Source organism: Aptenodytes patagonicus, chromosome 1 (genome assembly GCF_965638725.1).
Source record: "Aptenodytes patagonicus chromosome 1, bAptPat1.pri.cur, whole genome shotgun sequence".
Classification (NCBI taxonomy): Eukaryota; Metazoa; Chordata; class Aves; order Sphenisciformes; family Spheniscidae; genus Aptenodytes; species Aptenodytes patagonicus.
In genome coordinates this window covers 157,754,492-157,768,976 of record NC_134949.1, presented here as the reverse complement: position 1 = coordinate 157,768,976, position 14,485 = coordinate 157,754,492, and the positions used below count along the sequence as shown (strand labels likewise).

Genomic DNA, 14,485 nt, shown 5'->3' with positions numbered 1-14,485 from the left:
CTGAAGCCCACATAACATGTACTCTTAAAAGCAGGGCATACTTTCATAGAAAGTTTGAATCTAAACTAATTTTAACTTAGTTTAAACCGATTACTTTAAATCTTGAAGGGCATCTGAAAACAAACATTGGAAGAGTGGCCCAAGATGAGTGGGTTGGTTTTTTATGAAAAAAGCCTTGAAAACCCCATTCTCTTTTGCCATCTACTTTGGGAGAAAAAAAAAAATTAAATGCTATCACACATACCCTGTAGGGGACATGTACTAACATATTACAGACATATTTTGCTGGCTTTTCCTCCTAAACCCCACATCCCAAAAATTAGGCAGAAAGATAAATTACCAGCGTATCCCTGGCAGTACAAGTTTACCAAATACTATATAAGGAACTGCAATTACATCCAACTATGTATAGAATCAAAAGCAGTCATTTTCAGTAGATCATTGGAAGTAGCTTAAGTGGATAGATTTGTTCTCACCTTTGTTGGTGTTACATTGGTCGCGGCAGTTCTGAGGAGATACTGAGAGTTATAGGCAGGTGACTGGCTGTAGTAAACAGACGGGCCAGTGGTAGCAACTAAAAAGGAACAGCAGGAAAACAGTTTATACTTGATTTTTTTGTTATTGTTGTTTTGAATGGACTTTCCCCTGCAATCAGTTTTCAATTGTGAATCATTAAAACATTTCTGCAATATTTTCAAAAGTCTTACTTGGTTTAGCTAAGCGTTTAGATAAAGATTCAGCAGCAACTTACCTGTTAATGGTGCTTCATGAAGATTTTGTGCTCTCTGATAACCCTCTGACATTGTATCTGTTCCATAACTTTCAGCAGGCCACCGATGAGATGATGCATTTGCATTGGAATTATTAAGTTTCATTTCTTGCATTTCATTCTGTCAAGACAGTGTGCCAAGTCAAGAGTATAAGTATATATTACATAGGTATTTGTAGAAGAAAACATAAGGAACGGTCCCTACCCTTTTGCTACTTAAAAGCATGTTCAAGCTTGGAAAACATAAATAAATAAATCAAGAGGTACCTGCCAGAATCATCCAAGATCTGCCCATGCAGTACAAAGTACTAAGAATGTGTTCTAAAGCCAGAAGTAAAAAAAAACAGAGCCAAGTGGATGAGAACCAAGCTGACAAAAGCAGGACTCTTTTTGCATACAGTCCTTACAAGGGTTGCCTCTGCACCCCTGCCCAAGTCCCAAATAAGAGTTTTTAAGCAGACAGATTTACTCTTGCACTCACTTTAGGCAGATGTTCACAGAAGATAATTCCACTGATTTAAGTAGTAGTCTAGGAACTGTAAGTTAGCCCATGCTATTATCACTAAGTCCTTACCATAACTAAAAGGCCAACTGTTCTTCACTGAATATGGTGACAAAATTGTTTACCTTTAAAGCTTCCACTTGCTGACAGATCATTTGAAGTATACATCTGTGATCTTCTGCCCACTGAGGAGGAGTTTTAGGAGAAAACTAGAAAAGAGTTAATTGAATCTTGTGAATTTTTATTCAAACATAACAATTCCCTGAAATAATAGCTGGCTAATATACCTTGTAGCTCTTAGTTGGTGAAAGAGAGAACTTAGTTGGTGATGGAGTGGAATGTTTCATCTCTGAATCTACAGCTCGTGACAGACCATTTCTGAAGGCAAGACTTCCCTCTTCACCATTCTCGCCAAGTTCCTGGATCACTGTATCTAGCATTTCCCTCACAGTTTCAATAGACACCGGCAGCTAGAAAGTTATTTGAAACATGAGTCATGATTACAATTCTCCCTCAAAGCAAGACAAGACTACACTCAGAATTCTGAATGTATTCTGAACAATTCATAAGGCTTTCGTAATGCTTTCGTTACAGAAGTACTGTTTTTTCAGCAAAGCTCTAAATCTGTTAAGATTAGTGTAAGAAGACAATTCACGCAAACATTAATTCTATTTTTTCAAACTATCAACCTCTATAAAAAGATAGTGGCAAAAGCTATTTGTTTACAGTAAATCTTTCATCCACAGAGTAGTCAGAGTATTGCATGATCTGGTAGGTTACAGAAGTTACCCAGAGTTTATCAGCCCACTGGTGTTAAGCAGGTTATTTGTCTTGAGCGAAGAAGTAAGTTTAACTTGCCTTAATGCAAAGCCTGGTCTAAAAAAGCTAACGTAAATGCAAATGGCTTCATTTTGAAACAGCAACCAAAGCCACTGCATCCCTTAAAACAAGTTTTTAAAGCAAGAATTACTTACTTTCTCAGTTACTGACATATCTGAGGAGCTTTCCTCAATGATCTTCATTAGATAATGCTTGCTTTTAAGAAGATGGGTTTTGTGTTCTTCTTGTTCTTCTGGCAGCATGGCATCATTTTCAATCTCTTCTGCCTTTCTTTGGAAGATCTAAAGAACAGGACGCAGATTAATTAGGATCAGGCAGAAGTGCATAAAGCAAAGCATTTTGGGGTAATGCAATTTATAAACTTACCACGGCAAGATTCCAGTATGAAACCACGTTCTTAATAGCTTCAAATGCTAATAAAGCGTCATCAGTTTTGCCATCAACTGCATCCAGCATTGCAAATGCTATACATGCCTCTTCTTCATACGCTGCAACCTGAAAGACCTACAAAGAAAGTGAAAGACAACTCATACCTAACTGTGGAATTACACATCCAGTATTATTTTTCTCCCTATAATACAGGGAAAATACTTTTTAAAGGAAGTTGGTACTAAGGGTGTTCAGTGCCTTCCAATCATATACACAGTTTTAAAGGTAAGAATAAAGTTGTAAGGAGAGATTTTTTTTTCCCCCTTTATCAGACACTGATACTACCAAATCTTATCATTACGAGTTTTGTAGTAATAACAACATGAATTGCACAATGCAGAGAAAAATCCCACAACTACATAAGATTCTGACATAGACCCTCCCCTACTTCAACCTTGGCTTAATCAATCTGTACCTGAATGTCTACACTATGGAAGTGTTTGAAGAGAGGATCAGTTGGTTCAGGAATACTCCTCTTCTTTTTGATAGTTTCCAGCACAGGCAAAACTTTCTTCCAGTAGTAGACACTTCGTCCAATGTATTCCTTCTGGTCATAGAAGGAGTTAAGGCTAATGCCCTGGTGAAGAAAAGGGAATAGGAGCACATGTCATTTCAACAAATTTAAGTCAAAATCCTATTCATACATATCCTTCTCCTGTTTTCTTGAAAAGTTTCAAGAATGCTTCTCTGACACTTGAGATACATGTAGAAAATAACACTAGAGTTTATGTTACTTTACATAGCTCTTGATGTAAACCCCCCCAAGATTTAAGACAGAGTACTTTACAGGGTGACTAAAACAACTAATTCGCCTGACAAAATAAACAAGAGTTCTCAATAATACGTTCTTATCTGACTTTTTTTTTTTCCCCCTCTCTGTCTGTTTTGGAAAATGAGAGAAAGACACCTCGGCTTCTACATATTTAAAAATAATCTCAGCTTACTGTTTTTTGCAGGCTTTTTGCCCAGTATATAATTAAGGCAGGTTGAAGGCCATGCTTCTCCAGTGTTCGCAGAATACTTATTCCATGCTGTACAATAAGCCTCAGTTTTGCTGCTGTTCCTGGTCTGAATATCAGAAGAAACATTCCTTGGTTAGTATTCTCTATTTTTCATCTGTTCACGTGTTACTTGCTTGATGAATATAGCCCGCAGTTTTAGTCCTAACCTGCCTCTAGTTTAGAAATGCATTGTTAGAAATGAAAATTCCGTTTTTAGAAATCTTTCAAGTGTATCAAGTCCCTAATACAACAAAGCTTCAATGTCCAAGGTATGTCAAAAAAGAAATTTAATTTCACAAGAATCTACTGGGACCAGTCCAAGCTGCTGTAGCACAAGCTGCCTAAAGGCTTGGTCAAACATTTCCAAACTGAAAAAGCCTTACATTGTTTTTCTCTGAATAAGAGTACGAACGGCATCCCACCAGGATCTTTGCTTTTCGGTATAGAGCTGTTTGCACACTGGCAATGGTAAGAATTGAGGCTGATGTGCACCGTAGTGAGAATTAAACTTCTCTTGCAATTGTAAGTTGCTAGTGAATACCACCCCAAGTAGAAATACCTGTTTTTGTAAAAATAAAATAAATAAATAAAAGGTATTAAGTACCAAAAAACTTAAATTGTATAGTACATTTCAGAACTTGGAGAGTTTACTTACTTCAAGGTCCAATAGGCAAATGGATTCAGGAGCATCTGTCTCAAGTCTCGATGTTTCTTGGGGCAAGTGAAAAAGCTGTTTTAACCATTTGCGCATTGGGGGCAAGACTGACATAGAGTTCCACTGCAAGCCAAGCCACACAAGGTGCTGGAGACTGCCATTGTGCATTCGAACAGCACCTATGCAAAAACAAAGTTGGACATAGATGTCAACTTCCTACGAGTCAGCAAGACTTGTATCTGATCAAAGCTGGATTTCACATTTCACTCTGTCAGAGCAGCCAAAGATACTTCGCAGACCAACGAGCATCAAAATTCCAACTTTCATTTATGAAAGATTACGAACTTCAAGTTAGCCAAACTTATCAAGTAGACAGTTCATCTGAGTGCTCAAGGCATCAACCCCATAAGCTTCCGAAGGGGTGACTCTCAGATTTCCTTTCACTTCCATCCTCACCGTATTCAGTCTAATAGGCGACTATTTTTAGCAAGCCTATTTACTTCTCCAAAATCTTTAAGGAATTATTCAAGAAGCACTTCTTTGCTTTGCAATGAAGTCTAAGTCTTGCCTAGGACATTAGGGCAACTTTGGACAGCTATTCCAGGTATTTGTCTTCTGTTGCAATATGAAGTATTTGTCGAAGAGCTTCCGGTACAGAAAGTTGTGCTGAGTTTCAGAAAGTAACACCTCTTACCAATATCATATTTATTAAGTTCCACTTGCACTGGTGCTTGTGTACTGACATTTCCAATATCATCCGTGCCAATAAAAGATCTCTCTCTAGAAGCTCCACTCTCAAACAGGCTATCAAACAATGTAAACGAACCACTCTTGTTTGCAAAAGATTCCACAATCTCTTTAAAGAAGTCTTGCTTGCCATGGCTTAAGTTCAGCAGCATATGACCTAGGAAACAAAAATATCACTTCACATAAATAAAGCAGTAAACATAAGGAAAGTAATATTTGATACACTGGACTGTTCTTGCTACCGAAGGCTGGGTGGGAATCAGGATTTCCCCTTATGAAACCTACAGATTAAGTTATGTTCTCCCTGTAATTAGCTCAGTGTTTCAGCACACAGGCTTTCCAAGCTTTTAGTGACAACAATCCTAAGGCATTTGTAAATCCAGTTCTTCAGGAAAACAAAGCTAACTTATTATTACTATTGTAGGGGCATTGCAACTGTCCTTAAAATAAGCAGCTGTAATATAGGAAGAATTCAGTCTTACAAAATCCATTCTGAAACAATTGAACCTGATGTCTAGTGGGTTCATTTGTTTTCATCTAGGCCCTGCAAGAGTTTGTAGACTGAAAAACTGTCTATACTTAGCAGCAAAAAGAGCAAAGCTGATGAACAATTAAGAGGATGATACATTGGACTGTTCTTGCTACCGAAGGCTGGGTGGGAATCAGGATTTCCCCTTATGAAACCTACATTTTCATAAGGGAACAGTAACATTTTCTTTTCCTCTTGGGCCTAACAATACTTGCAAAATAGTATCAGCAGGTAGAAGCCACTTCCAGTGGATTAAGAGACCATGGAAGTTAAATTCTATCTTAGTGTGCTGGAGAGGCAAAAAGGAGGAAAAACACACCCACATTTGAAAAAAAAGAGAACACACTCTACTAGCATGCTAAAGAGGAGAAAAAAACTTTAGGTGTCAGGATCAAACTACTGTTTTGTTTTACATATGTAGTCAGAATCTAGAAGGTTTTATTGCCCATTGAAGTGTTAACACTACGTTTCAAGACAATGAATGTGTTCTTTAACAAACTACTTAGCTTTCAAAGTAACTATCCGTAACACTAAAATGGAACTATGTAGCTATTTTTATTACCAGACTGGCTTTTTCGATCACAGGCCAACATTTCCAGCATATCTTGTCCAGTTTGATCCCCCTTTATTAGTTTTGACTTTGGTTTAGGAACCTGGTGAGGTAAGGAGAGAATTGTTACAGCTTTCTCACAATGAGAATCACACAACTAGATCATTTAGTCTTAAGAATTAGGAAACAAGCTTCTTTTTAGCATTAGAAAAACTATAGAAAAAAATACATAATTCATTCTGAAGGTACTATGTCACATATCCTGGGGGGGGGGGGGGGGGGAGGGAGCGGGGAACCCACCAAAAACACACAAAACCCTGAGGCGGGCAATTATAGCTATTGCAAGTAACATTAAGTGCGCACAAGAGCAAGTAATACCTGGAACGCAAGCAGTGGCATAAAAAGGACAATCAATTTTACTTCATAAGGCAAAGAATTAAGCTTGATTTTTTAGTTCTGCTGTCTATGCAACAAGTACATGGGAACTATTCAGTTCACCCCCCTTCCCTCCCTATAGCAGTAAGCTTAATGTATGTGTTCAGCTGTATTACAGAAAAGGGAATATACTGTAGGAAATAAACTCACTAGCCTTTAAGAATCAGGTTACTCCAACAAGGGAAACAGCTGAAGATACCCTTTTACCCTATGCATGTCATTTGAAACCTTTTAAAGAATTGTGAAAAAGTAGGGTTTTGTGAGTGAGGAGGGAGTCTTTCCTTAGGCACACAAACACTAGTTCATCTCAGGAATACAGGAGTTCAAGACACGTACAGCAAGACCATTTCAAGAACTGCATCAACTAAAGGCATAAACTGAAAAATTACTTACCTGGAAACTTATCAGATAACACAATGCTGCTAGTTCACACACAGCTCTCCACTGTGCCTCATTATCTTGGGCCATTTTCAGTAGCAAAGTTCCAGCATGCATATATAGCTGTCCTTTCATTTCCACAAAGGTACGAGACAACTCATCAGCCCCATTCACGTATGGTTTCACTGACTGAAGTACACGATCAAAACTAAAATGTAGAGAAGACTCATTCTAAACAGAGTCCTGGTAAAAGCTATAGCAGATGGTTTTGGTTGATGTTATTTAACGGTGAATCAAGTAACTTCGTGAGTCAACGGTTAGTACCATCTCCGTTGCTTAAACCTTAGTTGCACTAGAAAGTACAGTGGTGATCTCAAACTCCCAAGCTCTCAACCTAGTTTATTGAAGTAAAACTTATTATTACCTAGACATTTACAGTCTTTTTCAGCACATCTTTGCACAGCTGCTTTCAAAACTATTCTCCCAAACCACACGGATAAACTTGTTCACTACTGCAGATTTAAAGAGATGCAGGAGGCACCAGGCACTCTGGCTCTTCCCTTTCCTTCATTCATCAGAAAGGCCCAAAATACAGCTAGACAGGCTCTTCAAAAATAGAAGGTACTGTAGAAATCTGAGTAGCTGTAGGCTAGTACACAACCCCCACTCAGGAGAGGCTTTCCAGAAAACAGTTAAAACACTCTTGCAATTACCTGACAGAACTATAATGGCTGTTAGCATTGCCATGATCTGGAAGTGCTTCAGATGTAATCACCCTGAAAGGCTCTAATAAAATGGCAGCAGAAAACCCAAGATAGTTTTGGTCAATGTTAGAGGAGAAAAAGAAAATAAAACATACTTGGGCATTAAGTATTCTGCATCCATTGTCTGTATTGCGTCAAATACTCATTCAAGATTAACAGACTGAAGAATATAATTTTACAAAAGACAATATAACAGCCATTGCATAATTGAGGAACAAAGGGAAGTCAATAAAAGCCAGCAAGGGGAAGGTAACACAAGGAAAGGAACACAGATCTTAATCAACACATTGACTACAAACATTGTTTTGTACTGCTCTAGGTGCGCCACAGATGATACACCTTGAAGTCAGCTGGCTTAACTGGCCCTGTAGCACCATCAGTTTTCCCTGAAGGAGAATGTTCTTACTGCAAGTGGCTTCCTCCTTCCCAATTATACTATATACCTTAAGTTCCTAATTATTCCAGCATGTGTTGTGTTAATTTAGAACAAAATGACCAGAACAAAGCTGATACACAAGAGGTGGGTTTGGTGGGGGTTTTTTTTGTTTTTTTGTTGTTGGGTGTTTGGGATTTTTTAGTTGTCTGGGAAATCTGGATTAATCAATTGCTGAAGTATAGAACAACATTCTCTTACTGAAGGGAAAGAAGTTACAAAGTTAATTGACCCAGGATATCAGTGAGCCTTCTCCATGGTTGTATGCTACTCAAACAATGCTTGCCTCTCAGTCAAAAGATAGCTTGGGGTTCAAACCCAGTAAGAACCATTCTTAGTGGCTAGTACAGAGAATCGCCTCTCCCATCCACAAACAAGTTAAGCAGTGAAATCAAAGCTTGGTAGATGTTCTGTGACCCAGATAAAAAAAAAAAAAGAACAATTCTTAGAGAATTTTTTTTTTTTACTAGAGGAAAGTTAAAACGTTACCTTTCAAGTGCCTCTCTGCATTCCTGAACATCTCTAGAAGAAAGTGTCATTTTGACAAAGCTGGAATAGGCCAGCAGATGATCTTTCTTGATAGCTCTCCAGTTATTTTTATCAGACTCCAAGTCTTGTAAAGATTCCAGATATTCCTAAAGAAGAAAGTTCATCACAGGATAAGGAACAGTCATCCTTCCATGAAGGCAAGGGCAGTACTTCTCCAAAACATATTAGTAGCATTTACTGTATAATCCAGTTTCACAGGTGAGACCTTAACATATTCTTCAGCAGCAAAGTTCCAGGGAACTATTTGCCGGAGCAATTTTATCCCTAATGGAACTCAGCTTTTGAAGTTAGAAACTCAAAAGCTCTGTAAGGCTTAATTTTAGGGAGAAAATTCCAATTAAAAAAACCAAGAAGTATTTTGTAATTCCACTGGTTTCAGTAGACTTGCATTTGAAGGAGTTAAATCACTTGAGAAATAGCTGTCAGAGTAATGACACTAAGAGAAATAGACCAGGATAAAAGGATATGGAAGACTATCACAGGATCAAAATACGATTAAACACCTCAAATGTCTCTACAACACAGGAACACCATTCCAAGCTTGACTGCAAAGGTATTTTCTTCTCTGCCTCCTGACAATGGAGCACAGCATCTCTTAATCTATTATTTGAACGGTAGAGCGCAACTAGTCTGATGTTTATGTAGACATCATCTGGTCTTGCATAAAGTTCCGCTTGAATCAAGTCAACAAGCTGATTCCATCCATCTTCACCTTTACAATCCAATAACTGCTCCTGTTAAACATGAAGGCAACATGTTAATATTTCATTTCCCACGTAAGGCTTTTCAGCAACTACAGTACCAGACAGTTTTCCTTCCTCCACTATGTAGACTACATTACTCAAACTACACTACTCTTAATAGCTTTGAGGTATTACATAAAGTTTGACAAAATACTCAAATATTTAAAAATGGAGATAACTATCATATAAGAAAATCCTCAGAAGAATTTGCCTCTTAGCAATGGTAAGTAATGGTAAGTAATGTTTGTCAAACCATTTGCTCCAATGACAGCATACCCTGCCATAGACTACCTTGCTTAAAAAAAAGACAGACATCTTAAGACTTCAATGTGGTTGCTGCTTAGCTACACAAAATTAATATAACGGTGCAAAAGTGAGATTGCATGACTGAAAGCATTTACACAGTATGTGAGAATTGCAGCATTTCTCACATTCTGCAGAGTTGATCAGAATACAGATTTAAAAGCAAAAAAGCAGCATAGAACAAGAAAGCTTGAGTTCACAGGCCTGCTACTTTCCTGCCAGTCGCACAATAGAAAGATCAAGTAATGCCTATCTAGTCTTAACTTCTCAGATGTGATAACTAACACAGTTTCTCGGCACTTCTGAAGAGGATTAACCTTGAAACATTAAAAAGGGTACGAAAGCCTGTAGCTGCAGCTTTCTTGAAAGCTAGACAAAAATGTCAGACTGCAAAGAAAGTGACATCTAATGGATTTAATATTAAAGATTCTAAAATAATTTAGCCAAGAAGAGTTTTGCGTGAGGTGACATGCAAAAAGCAGTCCAGTCAGAAGCTGAAAGTTTCTTTAAGCCACAGAACAGAGGTAATTTGGAATTTACCTTCAACCTGTAAACAGCAGGACTCCCAGGGAAGAGCTTAGCAGCTCTCTCAACCCAGTATTTTGCTCTTCCATCAGTAATGTCGTTATTGCATAGTAACTCTGCAATCTTCAGTACAAGATCTTTCTGTGTTGGGTTCAACTCCACGGAACGCTAGTTTTCCCCATGCACACACAGGAGGGAAAAAAAAAGTAACTTGATCTTACAATCCATATAGAACAGGAAGGAAAGTTATGCCTCAAACAGACCCAGCTATTCAGATCAGTTAGATCTATCAATATAGAATATATTAAAAAAAGACTTTCTAAATGTCACCGCTAGTTTACAGCGCCCAGATACAACTGCTGGAATTCAGGAGAGCATAAGAGAAATAATGCAAAAGCCAGCTCCCTCTGCATCTACCACCAGCTACTGCTATACACAGGCAGTAGGACTATAAGGACCTCTAGTCTACCCAGATATGGACACTAAAAAAAAAAAGCTAAGACAGTTTAAGAAGCGTGATAGCACTTCATGGAGTTGTGTTGGCAACCAGACTTCTGAGCATATCATCTCCCTCCCCAAAACCAGAACAAAGACATTCAATTGGGAATTCAACATTTACATGCTTGCCTCATCAAAATTAGATTCGCCCCTCCCTTCTGCCCCCACCCCCTCCAAAACCAACCGAAAAAAACCCCACTAGGCCTACAGTCTTCTAGTAGCAATTAGATTCCTGTTGTCATCACAGTCCACATTAAGGAATTCTACAACAGTCACAGATCCTTAGTCCAAAAGGCCATGTATGACATGGGAAGAATTTAACAGCAGGTAGCACAAAGATCAAGCCCAGAACAAAAAACCAAAGAATCAACTTAAAAAATATACTACTGCAGCAAGTGATATAAAGTGAAGAATCTCCTCTGCAGTGCTTCATATGCTTTTCATTGTCAAATGTGTACAAATAATACAGTTCTTCCAGGAACACGTTTTCTTCTATGGGTTTGAGAATGTCCAGCCCAGAAGGATTTTAAAAGTCCATTTACAAAGGAATAAAGCAGGACATTAGGGGTCAGGGTAGTACTTACCTTGTAACACCCAAAAGCTTTTTCTATGTTATCCTCAGCTTCGTAAATTTGTCCAAGAAATCTGTGTGCTTTGGGATCTCTCTCTTGTACATTAAGGTATGTAGATATATACCTATGGAGGGGAAAAAAGTCAGTTACTTGACCAATATTTTTCAGTAATACTCTTCCCCCCCAACCTATTATGATAACTTAATCTGCCATACAGGAAGTACAGACGGATTTTGTTCTAGATACCTTGCCTGGACCTTAAAGTAAGAAGCAACATTGTTTTACATGTACAGATGCTACTTACTTGCCAGCAAGTATTCCTGTTTATTAAAAAAAAAAAGCAGTAGCTCCCAGAAACAGTAAGAACTACATAATACAATGAGGGAAAAAACAGCCATTTCAACCAGGTAAGTTTTTCAGTAACACATAACTAATCTTAAGTTGTTGTTTTATAAAGATTTAAATGGCACTCAATACCCACATTTACTGCTACCTTAAAACAGCATGATATTGATCTTGGTTTCTCTGGTCTACTTCATATTCATTTAGCTTTTCTCTTACACTTTAGAGAACAGAAAAACAAACATACATCAACATATGTTACCTTTTAGCAAGTTCATATTCTTTTATTTCAAAATACAGCTTAGCAAAGAGGAATCCTTTCATCGATTTCTGAAGGAGAAAACATGACAGACATACTTTAGACATACGGTACTTTTAAAATAATTCAACAGGGTAAGCCCTCTTTTCAGCAATACATAATACTTTTAAATGACTGAATTTGACAAACAGTTACCAGCTAAAATCCAATCCTTATATTTAAGGGTTTGTTTTTGAAAGATGTAGGATTAAGAATTAAAAGAGTAAGTTTTTCCTATAATTGGCAAAGGCTACTAGGCAAAATAGAGATTACAAGTGAAGCAAGCAACAAGCCCTTATACATGTGGCATTTCATAAACACTTCTGATTAAAGAGAGTGGAAGAATGGGGTCAGCTACATTTAATCTCTTCTGTTGCAATGTTGCAAAGAAAAAAAAAATTCGTACAAACCAAGAGAGATCTCTCATTTATCCCTGCTGTAGTGTACTGTCATCGGACACTACTGTTCAAATATACTTGAGGAAAAAGCAGCTTCTACCTAAGTCATTCTCAGTTTGGGTAAGAAATGTATTTCTGCAGTAATTTATTTCTGATCTTGTCGGCCTAAGATAACTTGAACATACACACCCTGTAGGCAAAAGGTGAAACATCTCCAAAGATATTTTTTAGGCGATAGAACAAGGAAGCAACAAAAGCAAAACAAAAAGAAACACACAGAGAGCAGGCAGAGCGCAAGGTGGCAGCAGCATGGACAGGAGGAAAAGAACAAAAGGAATGAAGCTAAAGAACTAAGTCACAAGCAAAATCCTCAAGGTAGAAGTAAACAAGACAGAAATTTAAAGCTTGAGCTCCCAGTATCAGTTCAAAAGCAGGTTTTGCCTGTGAACCAAAAAATACTGGAACTAGTTACATCTATGATTCCAAACAAGTGTGTACATTTTGAATACACTTGAATTACTAGTCTCCCACCCCCCCAATTCATGCAAAATTTTAAGAAGTGATTTAGAATGAAACCGGGCCTCCTAAGGTACTTCAAGTTTTCAGTCTGTATTTTTGAAGTATACTATAAAAAGGAAACACTGAAATCTGTCAGAGTGGAGTCACACTTGGCATCTCCTTTTAAACATGGATGAAAAGAAACTTCAAAATAAATGCTTTGCAGCCTTATAAGCACCCCCCCAAATCCACACAAGAAAACCAGTAACTATTTCCACCATTGACTGTGCTATATAATTAGTTGCAAGCATTACTTAAAAAAACAAACAACCAACCAACTAAATATGCACCAGTTGGTCTTAAGCACAAGAGGAGAGGAATTTTTTTTTGTTGACTTCAATAGGAATATCAAAACAATTAAAGAGCATCTCTGATTCTGGCAGTGATGTACTTGATATTATCTGGTCTAAACAGCACCCAAGTCAATTAAAAAAAGTCAAAGGACAATTTTGTTGCTGTTGGGAAAGGCACAAATGATGATGATAATGTACACAGGCCCTGCGTAAAGGCCCTACTGCATAATGGTGAACATGGATGCATTCACACTATACAACACACTGCTGAATATTCTACCTCCGCAGTAAAAATCAGTTCAGAGTAGCAGAACAGGATCTTTCAGGATTAAATAGCTCCCATGAATTGCATCAGACTGCTCATTGTGACCTGTATACCATTTTCCAGATGTAATGGAAAGGTATCCAATCATGCAGAGTTCCTCATCCTTCTGTCCAGTTACTAAAATACAGCAGGAAAATTATTTTCTCCCAGTTCTCCCTCTCTTAATACTATTATTTCACAAAGCATTCATACAGACAAGAATATTAATCACACGGCACATAAAATAAAATCGAAAGTGTCTCCCGTATCCCCTATTTGAGTTATTTTTCTAGAAAAAAGAAACTCAGGAACCTTAGGAACTACACTCTCACAAAACTCAAGAATGCTGTACTTATACTTGGAGGGATGGTGTGATCTTTAAAGCTACACTAAGGCTTATCAGGTGTAAAACGCAGGTGCACAGCTCTGGTAAACCACCGCTCCTGGTTTCTTCCTGCTGCTTTCTTACTGCTTCCAGTAAGCGAAACCCCACGCCCTTCCTCATAGCAGCTTCCCCTACCTCACTCGACTTAAAGAGACCCTGAGTAAATACGGACTCAGAAATGCTCCCAGAAACACCACAACCCCCTTTTCCTCTTACCGCCAGGGATGAGGAAGGGCAGAGCAGCCCAAGCCCTCGCACCGCCCGACACGGCGCGGGGAGCCGCAGTACACGCAGAAAGCAGCCAGCCCCCCCCCCCGGCCCTTTTCCGCGCGGGCAGGAGCAGCGGCCAGGCCTCCCGGCTGCGCGGGAGGCGGCCACCCCTCAGAAAGCGAGGGAGAGCCGCTGCTGCCGCCCCACGCGAGCCGCCCCTCAGGCCTGGCGCCACGCGAGGCGGGGGCGGGAAGGGACCCCACCACGGGCCGCACCGAAGCACGACGGGCCCGGCGGCCGCCAGCAGCCGCAGCGCGCCCCGGGACCGGCGCAGGCGGGAAGGGCAAGGCCGCAGATGGTCCGTTGGCGGCCCCCGCCGGGGCCCGCCGCCGGCAGCGCTCACCTCTCTGGGGGAAGGCGCGGCGGCCTGCGCGGAGGCGACGTACCGCTCCACTTCGGGCTTCGTGCGCCTCAT

The 14,485-nt window shown here is 39.3% G+C and overlaps 1 protein-coding gene across 1 annotated transcript in view; it reads right to left on the bottom strand.

Annotated features, from left to right (window-relative positions):
• RGPD4 (RANBP2 like and GRIP domain containing 4) overlaps positions 1-14,485 on the bottom strand; it is a 19,166-nt gene extending 4,681 nt beyond the window's left edge. The window contains exons 1-15 of the mRNA XM_076336393.1: positions 14,286-14,485; positions 11,716-11,784; positions 11,235-11,346; positions 9,085-9,315; positions 8,522-8,667; positions 6,851-7,043; positions 6,035-6,125; positions 4,891-5,100; positions 4,197-4,375; positions 2,956-3,117; positions 2,478-2,615; positions 2,246-2,392; positions 1,559-1,741; positions 752-890; positions 477-574 (exon numbers count right to left, since the gene is read on the bottom strand). Coding sequence (XP_076192508.1) covers positions 477-574; positions 752-890; positions 1,559-1,741; positions 2,246-2,392; positions 2,478-2,615; positions 2,956-3,117; positions 4,197-4,375; positions 4,891-5,100; positions 6,035-6,125; positions 6,851-7,043; positions 8,522-8,667; positions 9,085-9,315; positions 11,235-11,346; positions 11,716-11,784; positions 14,286-14,485 — 2,298 coding nt within the window. The remainder of the gene's footprint in view (positions 1-476; positions 575-751; positions 891-1,558; positions 1,742-2,245; positions 2,393-2,477; positions 2,616-2,955; positions 3,118-4,196; positions 4,376-4,890; positions 5,101-6,034; positions 6,126-6,850; positions 7,044-8,521; positions 8,668-9,084; positions 9,316-11,234; positions 11,347-11,715; positions 11,785-14,285) is intronic.